The sequence below is a fragment of the Paramisgurnus dabryanus genome, chromosome 3 (genome assembly GCF_030506205.2).
Source record: "Paramisgurnus dabryanus chromosome 3, PD_genome_1.1, whole genome shotgun sequence".
NCBI classification, from domain to species: Eukaryota; Metazoa; Chordata; class Actinopteri; order Cypriniformes; family Cobitidae; genus Paramisgurnus; species Paramisgurnus dabryanus.
The window spans coordinates 2147007-2163442 of record NC_133339.1 but is presented as its reverse complement, the minus strand read 5'-3'; the positions used below and the strand labels follow the sequence as shown (position 1 = coordinate 2163442).

The window sequence follows — 16436 nt, the reverse complement described above, 5'->3', positions numbered from 1 at the left end:
TCCTGTTGTGAGGTAAAACATTTTCATTAATGCAATTATATAACACAATGTAGCCACATGGCATTTTTGTGCTCCTCTTTAGGGTCTTACTGCAGCTATACAAGGAATAGCAGAGTTTACCACTTAGGAAACAAATCTTTCAACATAGAAACACATACAACTTGAAACTGGTAGACAATTTCAAGAGCAAAAGTTAATCCATTAACACAAGACAACTGGTCTAGAATACATGTAGCTTCAACAACCTCTGACTTAAATGTTTTGTCAAACACTTACAGTGGAAACAGTCAAGTGTTTTAAGAAATTAACTTCATTAGCCTATGTGTACATATAGTACAACAAACAACTAGAATTTGTGTTCTATAGAAACAACAATGCATTACGAGCAATTACAAATCAGAAAATGCAAACAGGATCATCTATGAGAATGTTAAACACATGCTAACTGGCTGCTAAGCCACTAGCAAGTGAGGTTAACAGCTGGAGTCCTTGCATGAACAATGCAGTCAACTCAGAAAGAGTTTTACCAGCAAAACCAGATTGTTTACATCTGCCCTTAGAAAGTGATTTCCTACATTTCAAATAATAAGGTGGAGGTCTGCCCAGGGCCGGCGCCACGAGGGGGCGTGAGGGGGCGTCGCCCCCTCACTGGCACTATCCCGCCCCCTCAGATCACCATTAATGTTGAATAGGATTTTAATGATAAAATGCGCTATTTAAAAATCACGTTTGGCTTGTGTATTGTTTTCCTAAAGTGAATTTTAAAGTCTAATTATTTAACAAAACAAAAAAACAAGTGTGCATGTATTCTACCGTGACACACGCCCACTCATGTGTAGCCTATAGGCTTGTTCGAATTCATCAGGCGAAGACGTCAAAATGCCGCGAGAGCGAGACGAAACGACACTTAGTTTGATTTCTCGAATCGTTCTCGCGGTACTTTGACGTCATGTGGTTGTTGGTTCTTGCAGCCGCGCCTGAAGTTGAACAAGTTTGTGTTGACGGCTTGAGGCACGCCGACAATGAGCCCGCGTTCTGAGTCTCAGAGGGAAATCAAGATGTCGAAGTGGGAAATTATTTAAAAATTTACAGACAGGAGTGTGAGAGTGACCTGGGCCTGCCCTGTAGCAATGGATATATGGAAAATAGCATTGGAAGTTCTACAAACCGGACTCCGGATTGTCACACATCAATTAATGCCGTGGCGTGGATGAGTTTCGGAGCATTTCAGGTGCAAAGATCCAAATGTTCGGCTGTCATTAAGTCAATTCGGGCACCATGAACTTCAGCCAGACTGTACATAGTTTTGAAAAGTTCAGATGTTCATGTTCTTCAGCATCCTTGCAAGTCAACGTACAACCAACAGCCTATTATTGTTCTGCATTTAACGTTAAAGGTAAGCCTGTACGATCTCTCTCTCACACACACCTGTTTATCAGGAGTAAATAGATAAAAAAACAGACATTGTTAAATTTATAATTAACGAATTTGAATTAGCCTATCCTACAGCATAGCTGTATATGTAAACGAGTTATTGTCATTTTGCTATTGTGGTTCTCTAGCTGCTTAATCGCTAGCTTATGGTGCATTACTTGTGGCAGTTAAAATAACTACGTTATATGATCAAATTGAACCAAAATGTTGATAAAATGTTGCGTTTGGACCGTTTTTGGGCTGAAAACCATCAACTCTATTTGCCAACACTGCCCCCCACCATTACGTAAAATGTATTTCTACCTCTGGGTCTGAACTTCAAATGAGTAGTGTTGTGCTAATATGTAACGTTAGGTATGCGTTTTTTTTTTGTTGTTGTTGTATTGTTCAGAGCTCTGTACGTTGCTCACTATAGCTGTAGTTTTTGTGGTTGTATTACAGAGATGTTTGTTTATAACACTTTAAAACTTAATGCACCAAACCTATGTATTTTCTAGCTGGGGGAATTTTATGCATTCATGTGATCGCCCCCTCTTGTATTTTAGACGCCCCCTCATCAGCGCTCGGCTGGCGCCGGCACTGGGTCTGCCCCTGCCCAGTGACCAGCACTTCTCCTCTGTATGGCCTATTTTATGACAGGAATTACAAAGCCTGTTCATTTTGCCACCGGGTTTGTAGCTTGGTTCTACTGGAGCTTCAGGAGGTCTGTGACTCTCTAATGCTTCTTTCATATCATGCGGTTCTATTCCAGCATGTTGATGCATCACCCCAATCACTGAAATAGGAACACTTTTCTGGGTTCTGGAACATACATTCTCTTTAATACAAGTAGCATCTTTTTTAGTCCCATCGCGGTAAGCGTTTGGGGAGACTTAGTGTCTCGTACAATTAGTTTAGCCTTTACATCCGCAATGATGTCTTTATACTTCTCACACTGTTTAGCCAGGGCTAACTGCTCAGATGATAGTTGATCTATCTGAGTTTGAAGATTTTGGATCTTTGCCTCTGACTTTTTTAATTCAGCGTTTTTGATTCTCAATTCATCCCCTTTGGCATTCAGGACTCAAAAATTGCATTATTTTTACGTAGCTGCTTGCACGTCATGAAATTCAAAGCCTCAATGATTTCAGCATGTTTGGATTTTCTTTGTTCACTACCAACTGTGTGCCACCATGTAAGAATATCATCAGTGGTAGCATTGTAATTCAAACCCTTTCTATATAATTTTGAAAATGTAGGTTCAACTTTCTCGCTCCATAAAGCAAACAATATATCATTACTTAAATTAATCCCTTCCATCCCTGAAGAGATAATCTGAAATAATCTCTAACTGTACAATGATAACAGGACTATTTAAGGTCCTTCTAATTTCTGTTTCATACAATTCATGCAAATGGAGATTTTACTAACCATGCCATGAAACAATGAAAACAGACTTACCCACGGTGTGGTCAGAAGGCCTTTAACACATTCACAGGATAAACTGTGATAAAGTCCTCATTCAGATGATTAATCAAAGTAAAACTCAGAAAACTCACTGCAAGGGATCCCGGGTTTCGGCACCAAAACTGTAAGGGTGGATTCACTACAGTGGTTCAGTCTGTAGGAACGCCGAAATGACTGAGAAATGTTAACAGCAAGATATTATAAAACTGTGTATTTCTGGTCAATTATCACCCTTCTGCAACCTATACCAACGACGGAAATAAGTGCAGTTATAATAGCAAAATATGTGGGAGAGCATTGCTAGAATATAAATATATTGAATTGCAATATGGAGCGTTTAAGTATTAACACTAAATCAAAACTAAACAACAGATTTGTAAATGAAAAGGTTTAATAACAGTACTGACAATTGAAATGGTTACACTATAAATGCATGAAATGGTACTTAATACAAACAATTAACTGTTTCCAATGTATGTGAGATATTACCTGCTAAGATAGAGAACAGAGAAAGAAATAAAGTTTAGAAGAAAGAGAATCACCATTAAGAACTGGAATCTTGGCCTAAAGGCCTAAACCCAAGAACTCAGGTAAAGAAGAAAAGCAGAGGGCAGAAAGCAAATGGCAAATGCCAAAAGGCAAAAAGCCCAGAGCTCATGAAAACCAAGACCTTTATTCTCTATCCATTGACCATGTGACTAAACCTAACATGATACATTCAAACTGACCAATCAGAAGACCACACCTTAAACCCCCACTGTATTGAACAAACAGCTGTAACAATAGTCTTTGTAAGCACAGGAATGCAGATGATACAGTATGGAAATGGGGGTTGTGACAAATTGTGACAAAGTAATAAATTCCTATATTTTTAATCCTACAAACCATTACAATCTACAGCGCGAGAGTCCACTCTATGCTGCTTCTGTATTGATGTAATTCAGTGGATTCAGTGATGTGGAATGACTTCGGGACCGTTTTGAACTTGATTTGGCTTTTCGTGTTAATTTAGCCAATTCAGCCTCCCAGGTACGTTCAATATGCTATTGTGTTCGAAGAATAATGGTAATGTTACGTTAACATGTACGGACACCTCTTCAGTCTGCTGTTCTGTGTGCCATTGTTTAGTTAAATAACTTCCCTTGCCAGATTAAATGTCTGTTCTTGGGCTTGGATTTTGTGAAATAAAGGCAATGTATAGTCCAGTGCAACATATATATGTTTTCTCCTCTTTAAAACGCATTTTTGACTGATGCAACTTATTTTCCCAAGCGACTTATAGTCAGGAAAATACGGTAGGTCATTTGCAGGGGAGTCTTTACTTTACAAATTTCAAACATGGCAGATTCGCACAGGATTAAGATCACTGACAACCTCTGCAATTATAACAAATCACTAGATTTGTATTAGTATTACCAGGTAATACTAATCCCGTGCGAAAAGTGCTTATGACATCTCTTAAGAAACTTCTCTGACGAATTGCAGAAGAGCTAACAACCAAAAATTACATCTGGCTAATGAAAATGTAGACATCAAATGGACGTCTTGGAGATGAATGTGTGCTATCAGTGACGTAGAAAAACCCTCAGATAAAGATTATTACAAGCACAAGAGCAAATGACCTTTGGCCGACTGCATATTGACCAGTACCTGGAGACGCACACACATATCAGACATATTTTTGGTATACTTGACTATGCTCTTGGTTTGGGACCGTAAGGTGCATCGGTGTCTCTCTCGTCAACTTTCAGAGAAAGAAAAAAATACTTTGCTGACTTCTGAGAACCAAATCACAGAACAAAGATTAATTGGTTACAAGTAAATTTGCTCAAATTGACTAAAGAAATGTCATATATGAGGAGCCAGGAGTTTATGAATGAATGCCAAGCCTGTTGATAACAGCAGTAAAGCTCACTCTAACACATGACATTCCTTACAATAGAGTGCCACCTATTAACCGTCCTGCTTACGACTCATTTATGGAAAACTACTTCACCACTGAAAACTTCCGTTTTTGAAGTTTCCTTTATTAACTCAAATTAACAAATTTCAAGACATTGTTTGTGGCATTCGGAAAGTTGCTGTACACTCATACTATTGGTCTTTTAATTGATTACTTAGAACTTTGCTTCCCAGGTGTTTTTTGAAAAGCTGTTGCGCATCCTGTACACATTATTACATTTTCCTTAGCCTCAGAAAATGTTTCTGGTGACACAACATTTCGTCATGTGATAATACCAATACCATTTTTCTGGGTCAGATATTACCTGAGAGGTTCACGTTGGGAAACTTAAAGATTTGGATTTATAGTATGACCGGAGATAAAACCTCGTAAGTGCATATATGTAACACAGTCTCACCCCATTTCGTCAATATTTAACGACACTTGACCATTCGTCATATGTTGACGTGAAGGGTATACCTTTCGCGTCATTTTTTGACGAACTGGGGACTTCAATACTATTACGTCCGTTGCATTCTCTTTCCTATTTTATTACCATTTGCGCGTCGGTTTAGGGTTAGATTACGCAAAATTAAACAGTGTACGCGAAATTAAACAGTGTACGCGAAATTAAACAGTTGTCACCTGGCGTTGGGGTTAGAAACAGTTGTCACCTGGCGTTGGGGTTAGAGTTAGGTTTGGGTAGGGATGTCATTATGTACATCTAACCCTAAACCGACACGCAAATGGTAATAAAATAGGAAAGAGAATGCAACGGACGTAATAGTATTGAAGTCCCCAGTTCGTCAAAAAATGACGCGAAAGGTATACCCTTCACGTCAACATATGACGAATGGTCAAGTGTCGTCAAATATTGACGAAATGGGGTGAGACTGGGTTGATATATATGGATAAGTTGGATAATCTCATTTTACAGGAAACCCTTTGAAATTACATAAAACACTGTTGAAAGTGCTAAACATGGTTGTATGTGTTATCAATCCTCTAATAAACACAAAAATAATTAGGCGCTTTTTATTTTTTTTCTAAAGTCTGTATTTGAAAATCTATAACTCTGGCCCTGAGTGCTCCAGAAACCTGCAGACAGTTTTGTTTGATTCCAGCAAAGGATTTTTTTTCTCTTTCATGATGTATGCAAAAGTTAGTCTATTCCAATTGAAGGGAGGAATAATACAATCTTTGCATGCAGTTTCTGCCTAAAAACATTTGAAGTGTGCCCATAACCACATACAGTGGAATAAATGCAATATCTTTATATCATTTTACAGAAATCCCTTTGAAGTTACATAAAAAGGTGCTGTTTGTTACAAATATTGTTATTTATGTTGTTTTTCATATGATGAACCACCGAATCTCTTTTTTGTGTTGTAAACAATTTGAAAGTGGATAACTCTGGTTCTGTGTGCTCTAGCAGACAGTTCTGGTTGTTACCAGCAGCAGACAGTAAACACCAAAAAAAGAATGCTCTCTTTAGCATGTCGAATTCAAAAGTTACCACATCATGTCATGAAACAAAATATCAGGGATCAGAAGCACACGCTCTTTAAACTATACTGCTGTCTTATTAAAGTCCTTATATACAAAATCTAATAAACCTAAGCGATTTTAATGGCCTAAAATAACAACAACAACAAAAAACAGAATGAATAAACCATCAATATAAATCTTCAATGTAAACTTTGTAAGGGTGGATTCACTACAGTGGTTCATGTGTAGGAATGCCTAAATGACGAAATGGTGTAAAACTGGAATCTTGGCCTAATGGTCTAAACCCCTGAGCTCAGGTAATAAGCAGAATCCAAGAGCAGGGGTCTCATTTATAAACCGTGCGTACGCACATATATGAACATAAAGTGTGGGTATGCAGAAATCCACGCAAAGTCTATGCTGGTGAGTTCATCACACACTACTAAACAACAACAATCTCTTACACTTCACGTCTTATATCATTCATTCATTTGTTCATTCATTTATCTCTTATAAAGAGGTCTCAGGTGTTTCTCCTTCAGTCTCTCTGATCATCAGCTTCGCGTCATGGCCGCATCACCACCTCGTGTGTACATTATTTTTCCAATAATTCAACGGCCCGCCATCAATTATTCCTTACTTAAATCAGAAATGGCATTGAGTATGCAACAGTGCAAATCAAAAAGGTGATAATGTTTTGTACGCTAAAGGTTGAATTGGGCATAGTTGCAAGTTCATGTGTATCAAGTTTAACTTTAACAAAACAGTCTTTAGATAAACTATTAATAACTTGTAAAAGTATAGGAAAGTGTGCATGGGTGCAAACAGTAACATTAACAAGGTACAGTATGGAAGCTGATAAGGTAACAGAAACTACAACTACAACTGGTGTTAAGTTTTATATTTATTTACAGAAGGTAAGAATTATTATGCAAATGAGTATGGTAAGAATATTGTTAAGAACTGTAACAAACTAAAAATACAGTAAAAAAACTGAAAAATAATTTCTGTACAGATTTGTAAACAAAACAGAAACTGTAGTTTCAGTATAGTAAAGAGTTTCTTACTATAGTTTCTTACAGTTTTCTTGCCGAGAGCATTCGGTTAATATCATTGTCTCATTTTTGAAGGAGCATCTGCGCTCCACATGATAAGTAAACTCTTTTATGCTATTAGAAAATCAAAGTTTAGGAAACATTTACTCTGATGCACACAAAGCTTTATATTGATAATATTAAGCATTAGCTACTGTATTGCCATCTTTTCCTCCTCTAAGAGTAGGCCACATCAACAGATCCAAAAGCAACACCTGAAAAAAATAGATACTTAAATACAGATAAGTGATGAGGCTTAAATACATACTGAATACAGATAAGTGATAATTATACTGTAGATGATATTTTCAGTTTAATATATTAGTTTATCTCACCTTGACCTCCTCCTTTCTTCAGTTTAGAGTACACATTTTTCCCACCTTCACTGGTATTCCCTAAAAATGCCAATAATTGGGAAACTTTATAATAAATAATCCAACATTCACAGTTAACTTATGAGAAAAGATGACAGTTTAGCTGTTTATAGATATTATATGACGTACGACACTGCTGACGTGTTAGCTGTGATTCAGCATGTTATTGAAGCATGACAATACTATAAGTTATTTTATTTAAATGTTCAGATATCTCTGTTGATCATCATGTTTCAATTTACCTTTCTTGTCTTTCTTCATTTCTTTCTGAGGTTTCAGTTCAATATTAGCATAGATGTGATCAGCTGCTTCACTTACATTGTCTACAATGAGGAATAAAGAAATGATTAAGAGTTTTCTCCTCTCAGTCTTTTATTTTTCTCCTCTGATAGTTTCTATATTTGCTCTTAAGTTTATTTTTCTTGAAGTTGACCTGTGAATACATGACATCACTGTGGCCGGCATGAGGTACTGCTAAAAGAAAGTTTAACCTTAAAATTGTTTTATTGTCATGGGATAAACAACATTAAATGATATCAGTAAATTACCTGCACTTCTGTCTTTATCATCTCTTGTAATAAATAAAGTTTAAAAGACCATTTGTCAAAGCTTTATGTCTTGTGAAGCCTTCATAGAAATATTGTTTTGTTTTACCTTTCTTGTGTTTCATCTTTTTCTTCATTTCTTTCTTAGGTTTCAGTTCAATATCAGCATAGATGTGATCAGCTGATTCATTTACATTGTCTATAAAAAAGAATAAAGAAATGATTAAGAGTTTTCTCCTCTCAGCCTTAGACATTGTAAGGAAAATTGTTTGACCCTTAAAGGTCAAGTTTTTTTATCCCATTTTTCAAACTTTAGATAGTGTGTAATGTTGCTGTAAGAGCATAAATAATGCCTGCAAAATAATAAAGCTCAAAGTTCAATGCCAAGCAATACATTTTCTTAACAGAACTTGCTTTTCAAAGCCTACAGCGAACGGTCAGCTTTCCAGAAGTATTCCCACAGGAATATGTCAGTCGCCAGCTAAGCTCAAGCGGCTCAGGCTAAGCTAAGCTTCTGTCCAATCACAACACACTAAACAAACTACACAATCAGAACTTGTTACGTATTTCAGAAGGAGGGACTTCATAGACCAAGGAAGACATCAGCACGTTTAGGACAGTGAAAACAACGGTATACAGATAAGTAAATTGTGTGAAAAATACTGAGTTCTTTTACACATGAAACATAAACACATGTTATCTAAACACAAACATAGCTTAAAATACACAGGAAATACGTTAATGTTAATAATGATCATAAAGATGAGCATCTCTTGTAATAAATAAAGTTTCAAAAGGGATGTAACTGCATCAGCTCTTATAAAAGCCGATTTCTGGCACTGACCATAATAAATGAATGTACTGACTGACCAGTCGGCAATGGAGTGTAAACATCTTCAGTCTGTTTCTGATCTGATGTCTGACTGATGTTCTGCTGTTGACTGACAGCTGAGAGACACTGAGATAATTTTTTGTTTTTGTAGCACCACAGCAGGACCAAGAAAAAGATCAAAAACATGAAGCTCAGTACAAAACCAAGATTAAGACCAAGAGATGAAGATCTTGTGGCTGGAAAAGCAGAGATACATCCATATATAACTATATATGCATATGCAAAAAACATTTCAACAGTGCTTATAGAGAAGAGAGATCACCTCTGACTGAGATCCAGCTCTTTGGAGACTCTCCTCTCTCTGGGTGTTTACAGTAGTAGAAACCCTCATGTGACTTTGAGACTGTAGGGATGATCATCATGTCTCCTGTAGTCCGACTCTGCACCACTGATCCATCTTTATAAAATTCAGCTCTCAGGTTAGAGGGGTTTTTATCTCGATATAAACAGCGTAGAGTCAGAGGATCTCTTTCAGTCACAGGATGAACAGGACTGTCCAGAATCACATCAGCATCTACAAAACAGAACAAATAACTGATGATTATAAATTATAAAAATATATCAGATTGATTATCGGCTTGTTATATCTGGCAGATGGTAAAAAATAAAGTTAAATCCCATAGACTTAAAATGAAAAGCATCATTAACCATTATATAAGAACCAGAATATAATAGAGACACCCTAGCAACCAGCAAGAAAATCTATAGTAATATTTATTTAATTTCCACTGATAAATACTAATTACAAATTAAATAAAAATAATAAAAACTGCTTCATTGGTTCATTGCACTGATGGTAAAGATTTTTTTGCCTCTAAAATGAATAAATAATGATTTGTAAACTCACTGTGTACTGAGATATTAACAGGATGAAGTTTCTCTCCAGATTCAGACTGACACCAGTACACTCCAGTATCAGATGTGTGGAGAGATCTGATGGTACATGTAGATGTTGTTTCTGTAGATCTCCAGTCTGATGATGAACAAGGTTTCAGTTCGTCTGTGTATCTTCTCACTGTCCATCCAGTAGAGATACTGTGATCCTCACAGCTCAGAGAGAGAGATTCAGATGAGAAGTGTTGAGATCTGTTGGGTCTGATGATCAGAGAGACTGAAGGAGAAACACCTGAGAAGAAAATGACAGAAAATCATCTTTATAAGAGATAAATGAATAAATGAATGATATAAGACATAGTGTGTAAGAGATTGTTGTTGTTTAGTTGTGTGTGATGAACTCACCAGTGATCCACAGTGTTTGTGTGTTACTGTACTCTGTGTGATAGACTGGATCTCCTCTCTCTGCTCTGCACATATAAACTCCTGTGTGCTTCACAGTCACTGAACTCACTGTGTAGATGCCTTTAGATCCTCCACTGCTGTTTGACACCAGCTGATAGTCAACTTTATTCATTGTAGAGTAAAAATGTGATACACATGTTAAAATGAAATACTCAAAATCTAATTTTTGAATAAACCCAGTTGATGTATTTGTTATGAGATGAATGAGATATTACCTGAGTAATGACTCTGTACAGTGAACCAGCTGAATGTCCAGCCTGTAGATGAACTTCTAACCTCACAAATCAGAGTCACTGATTCTCCTTCAGTCAACCACCGGTCTGGAGAAACACTTAAAACTGTCTGTGGTTTATCTGAAAGTGATCAATCTCTCATGAATAACATGTTACACTTCATCTCTTCACACTAATAATGATGAACAAACATATAAACTCACCTGATGATACAGTCAGTGTAACAGCATCACTCATCTCAGTGTTGTGTTCACGTATCTTTCCTCTACAGGTGTATTTACCACTGTCAGTCTGTTGAATGTTGTTGATTTTACACTCTTGTGTGTCACAGTAGAACCGCCTATACAAGTTATATGTCTCTGCAGTCCAGCTGTATGTCCACTCAGTGTCTCCTGTATCCTGTATGTCACATCTCAGAGTAACAGTTTCTCCTCTGAACAGCTGTTTGTCAGGATCAACACTCACTACAGGTTTAGGACTGTCTGTACAAACACATATGTATTTACACAATATTTAAAACAACGTGTGATATTATGAAAGTATGATTTTGGGCTGTTGAGATGCACAGTAGTACAATTAAACATAAATAAAGTATAATAAAAGCAGTCTGTTAGACTGTCATGTTGTCTCTCACCTTTAACATTTATCCACAGTCCATCACTGTAGTCTGTGTAATAGTCTGGTTGACCTCTTCCAGCTCTACACCAGTACTGACCTCCATCTGAAACTTTAACTCTGTTGATTGTGTAAGAGTTTGTTTCTGTTGTCGTCTTCTCAGTGTTTTGTGTGTTTTTGTACCAGTAAAACTTCCCTCCAGTAGACCAATGATCAATGTGACACTTCAGAGTCACTGTGTTACCTGTCAGTACAGATCCTTCACTTGATGTGAGTTTGGGTTTTGGTTTTGATCCTGTAGGAGAATAAAACACATTCAGATCCTGAAGAGTCTCAGAGCTTATAAATCTCATCACAGGCTGCGTTACCATTACAGATTTTCACAAAACTTTAGCAATATTTTTTTAATGTCGACAAAAACTATTGAAATGACGACATTTCCATTAACTGATGATATGCGACTGAAACATAGTTTTTCCTCTTGCGATTCATCATTCCAGGTTTAGTAATATCACATCCACCGGCCGCAATATAAATCTTTTTTTACCAAATCATTTTACATTATTTTAAATCAAAAGAAGGACTGGCGCATCATATGCACGCCAAAGTGGAATTGGGCATATGTATTGCTTGATTTTCACACTTTGTTCTATTTATATGCAACTGTGTGAGACTGGGTTGGAAAAACACTTCATGTGAGCATTAAAATGTCTTTTGCGATATATTGAAGATTTTGCCATATTTTCAATTCGCAATGTCAATTTGCACAATTTGAAGGGTAATGAAAACACAGCTTTTCTGTTTACATGAAATCCCAAACCTAAATGATCCATTTAATCAACCAAGATATTCTGGTCCTTATAAAACATTAATACACCAAAACCATTAACATTAAGTTCCCAGTTGTTTATACACACATTAGAATACTTCTTCTGTATATTTTACAGTAATACTGATATTAAACTCACCATTCACAGTGAGATTAACAGCAGAGCTTGATTTTGTTTGTGGTCTTCCGTGTATCTCTGCACTACACCAGTACTTATCCTGATCAGATTGAGTAATTGTATTGATAGTGAGAGAGCCTCTGTTTACAGTGAAACGCCCAGAGTTAAACACTTCATTACCACGTTTATACCACAGATATGTCCAGTTTAATGATCTGTACTGATCCTCTATCTCACACTTCAGAGTGACTGTCTCTCCAGTGAACACAGACCTGTCTGGTGTTACTCTCACTGTAATGCTGGGTAAAGCTGAGGAAAGAAGAAAATAAACTTCTAAAGAAAAACTTTAACAGAAACATTTTTATTTCGTAAGGAAGATTTGTAAAGTTAAAAAATTATGGAAAAATAAATGACCCGACCTTTAACAGAGAGAGTCACATGATCACTGTACTGTGAGGATGAGGGTCGTCCATCTCTCTCTCCTCTACACCTGAACTTATCCTGATCTGATGGTGATCTGATGGTGTAGATGTTTTCCTTAAACACTGCAGTCCCAGTTCTGTCTTTATACCACAGATATCTCCAGTTACTGTACTGATCCTCTATCTCACACTTCAGAGTGACTGTCTCTCCAGTGAACACAGATCTGTCTGGTGTTACTCTCACTGTAGCTCTGGGTAAAGCTGAGGAAAGAAAAAAATTAAGTTATAACTCATCAGTCTGTTAACATAAATTAACAAATCTAAATGAAATTAAATAAAACAATAAAACAATATATTTCTGATCGCTTTAAAACACAACCATTGGCATAATTTTTTGATAATTAACACACATGAGATGTTTCTGTCTTAATCTCCCTATTTTACTGACATTAAAGTTGAACTCACCCTTTACAGTAAGATCAACAGATGAGCTTCTTCGTGAAGATTGTGGTCGTCCGTGTATCTCTGCACTACACCAGTACTCATCCTGATCAGATTGAGTAAATCGAGTGATAGTGAGAGAGTCTCTGTTTACAGTGTAACGCTCTGAAGTATGTCTGTTAGCCCACCAATATTTCCAGTTTAATGATCTGTACTGATCCTCTATCTCACACTTCAGAGTGACTGTCTCTCCAATGAACACAGATCTGTCTGGTGTTACTATCACTGTAACTCTGGGTAAAGCTGAGGAAAGAAGAAAATAAAGTTATACAATTTTTCCAAAATCTGAACTGCATTTGTTCTTTGAAGTTTCTGAAGAAAAACTTTATCAGAAACATTTTTATTTTTGTAATGAAGATTTGCAAATTATTAAGCATTTATGGAAATAAACTGTGTGAAAATGAAATTATAATTTTAAGTATATTGGTAATTAAAAAAGCAAAATATTCTTTGCATTACACACTAATCTTGTAAAATAAAGTGACTAAATCTAGCAGTAAATTATGGGAATATAAATGACCCCATGATTTCTTAACAATTATCCAATCACATTCATTACTGACCTTTAACAGAGAGAGTCACATGATCACTGTCCTGTGAGGATGATGGTCGTCCATATTTCTCTCCTCTACACCAGAACTCATCCTGATCTGATGGTGATCTGATGGTGTAGATTTTTCCCTCAAACACTGAACTTCCAGTTCCGCCTTTATACCACAGATATCTCCAGTCACTGTTCTGATATCTCCAGTCACTGTACTGATATCTCCAGTCACTGTACTGATATCTCCAGTCACTGTACTGATCCTCTATCTCACACGTCAGATCGACTGTCTCTCCAGTGAACACAGATCTGTCTGGTGTTACTCTCACTGTAACTCTGGGTAAAGCTGAGGAAAGAAGAAAATAAAGCTATGACAATCAGTCATAGTTACTGTACAGATCTTCTAACCCACAGATCACAAATCAAAATAATTTTTAAATAAAACAATATATTGCTGATCCCTCTAAAACATTGACACAACACAACATTTGACATAATGTTTCTGATAAGTAACACACATGAGATGTTTCTGTCTTTATTTTCCTATTTTACAGATTTTGAAGTTGAACTCACCCTTCACAGTAAGATTAACAGGTGAGCTTGATACTAAAGTCTGTGGTCGTCCATCAATCTCTGCACTACACCAGTACTCATTCTGATCAGATTCAGTAAATCTATTAATAATGACAGAGTCTCTGTTTACAGTGTAACGCCCAGAGTTTAACATTTCAGTACGACTGTTATTCCACAGATATCTCCAGTTTCTGTACTGATCCTCTATCTCACACTTCAGAGTGACTGTCTCTCCAGTGAACACAAATCTGTCTGGTGTTACTATCACTGTAACTCTGGGTAAAGCTGAGGAAAGAAGAAAATGAAGTTATAAATCTCATGAGTCTGTTAACATAAATTAACAAATCTAAATGAAATTAAATAAAACAATAAAACAATATATTTCTGATCGCTCTAAAATATGACACAACACAACCATTGACATAATGTTTTTGATAATTAACACACATGAGATGTTTCTGTCTTCATCTTCCTATTTTACTGACATTAAAGTTGAACTCACCCTTTACAGTAAGATCAACATATAGGCTTTTTTGTGGTCGTCCATCTCTCTCTACTACACACCAGTAATTATTCTGATCAGATTCAGTAACTCCATTGATAGTGAGAGAGTCTCCGTCTACAGTGTAACGCTCAGAGTTAAACACTGAAGTACGTCTGTTATCCCACCGATATGTCCAGTTTAATGATCTGTCCTGATCCTCTATCTCACACTTCAGAGTGACTGTCTCTCCAGTGAACACAGATCTGTCTGGTGTTACTCTCACTGTAGCTCTGGGTAAAGCTGAGGATAAAAGAAAATAAAGCTATAACAATCTCATCACAGATCTGTTTAAATCAGGGATGGGCAACTTAGGTCCTTGAGGGCCGGTGTCCTGCAGAGTTTAGCTCCAACCATAATTAAACACACCTGAAGCAGCCAATTAAGGTCTTACTAGGAATACTAGAAACTTTTTGGCAGAACACCGGCCCTCCAGGACCGAAGTTGCCCATCCCTGGTTTACACGAAAGACACAAATCTATGAAATTCAGTCACCTTTATTTTGTCCAGAGTGGATGTTTGAAATTAGCACTGTAAACAACAAAGAAAAAACTTGATAAATATTATATAATAAATATTTTAACATATGATATGTAAATATGAATAACACTGTACTCTATATCACAATGTGTGATCAAATGATAGACATCCCTTAAATGTGGATGTTCTTAAGCCAGAGTTGTGCCTTTTCTTTATTCATTTCACAATTCTATTAACACATTAGCTGTTTCTCAATACCAAGTACGCCAAGATCGGACTTGCGTCCTTCCTAGTTCGGACTTGCAAGTTCAGACTCGGAAAAAAAGAACTCCCGAGGACAGGAGGACGCGAGTCCGGTTATATTGCAAATGGAACAGAGAGTACTTGAGGTCGTCATTCAGTCTAACCAATATTTTGAATATTTCGAATTCATTGCAGTTGACGCAAAATGCATTCTGGGAAAGTTGGTTGTCAGAAGTCCGCACAAGTCACCTCCTGATGCATCCTCAATAAAATGGGCGGATCAAGAACACATCCGGGGATGTTATGTGAACTTGGTTTGATGGAAACTTTGATTTGGAACAGTACTTGGGCCACGCCCGATGACATTTTACAAGTCCACAAGAACACAAGTACAGACAAGAACGCATATTGAGAAACGGCCATTGTTTTACACAACCTCACACAACAATTGAAAATAAAAGAACATTAAGCATTCTTTTGCTATTTCTTTTCACATTCGCCCCATTTTACCCAACATTTAATAAAGCTGCTTGTTTATTCGCAAACCAACCAACACTTTTAACACTGCAGTAAAATGTAAATGTAAACTCATGAACACTACATAATGAAACACAGTGCGAGTAATCTCATCATACAGCGGGTGTAGCTGAATCTTTATATACATGAGTGAATTTGTGATGACACAACACAAATACAGAGGATGTGTGTTGGACTTTAGTTCATAAAGCTATATACTCTATGTTTACAATGATGATTGACAGGCCTGAAACTTGTAGATTTTTTATCTTTCCCTCAAATACAACACAACAGTTACACATTCACA

General features: G+C 36.7%; 2 protein-coding genes across 2 annotated transcripts in view; both read right to left on the bottom strand.

Annotated features, from left to right (window-relative positions):
* Positions 1–16436, bottom strand: part of LOC135733733 (Fc receptor-like protein 5) — a gene marked incomplete at its 5' end in the record, with an annotated part of 237936 nt that overhangs the window by 47224 nt on the left and 174276 nt on the right. The window lies entirely within an intron of this gene.
* LOC135733736 (basement membrane-specific heparan sulfate proteoglycan core protein-like) lies at positions 7329–15342 on the bottom strand. Its single transcript, XM_065252527.2, has 18 exons — positions 15285–15342; positions 14852–15133; positions 14350–14634; positions 13796–14122; positions 13197–13475; positions 12729–12992; positions 12331–12618; positions 11382–11657; positions 10951–11229; positions 10730–10867; positions 10455–10616; positions 10063–10341; positions 9478–9729; positions 9194–9391; positions 8433–8522; positions 8021–8101; positions 7740–7799; positions 7329–7619 (listed from the first exon to the last, which is right to left on the bottom strand). Exons 1-18 carry the CDS (start codon positions 15340–15342, stop codon positions 7582–7584), a joined length of 3636 nt encoding a protein of 1211 aa, XP_065108599.1. The 3' UTR covers positions 7329–7581.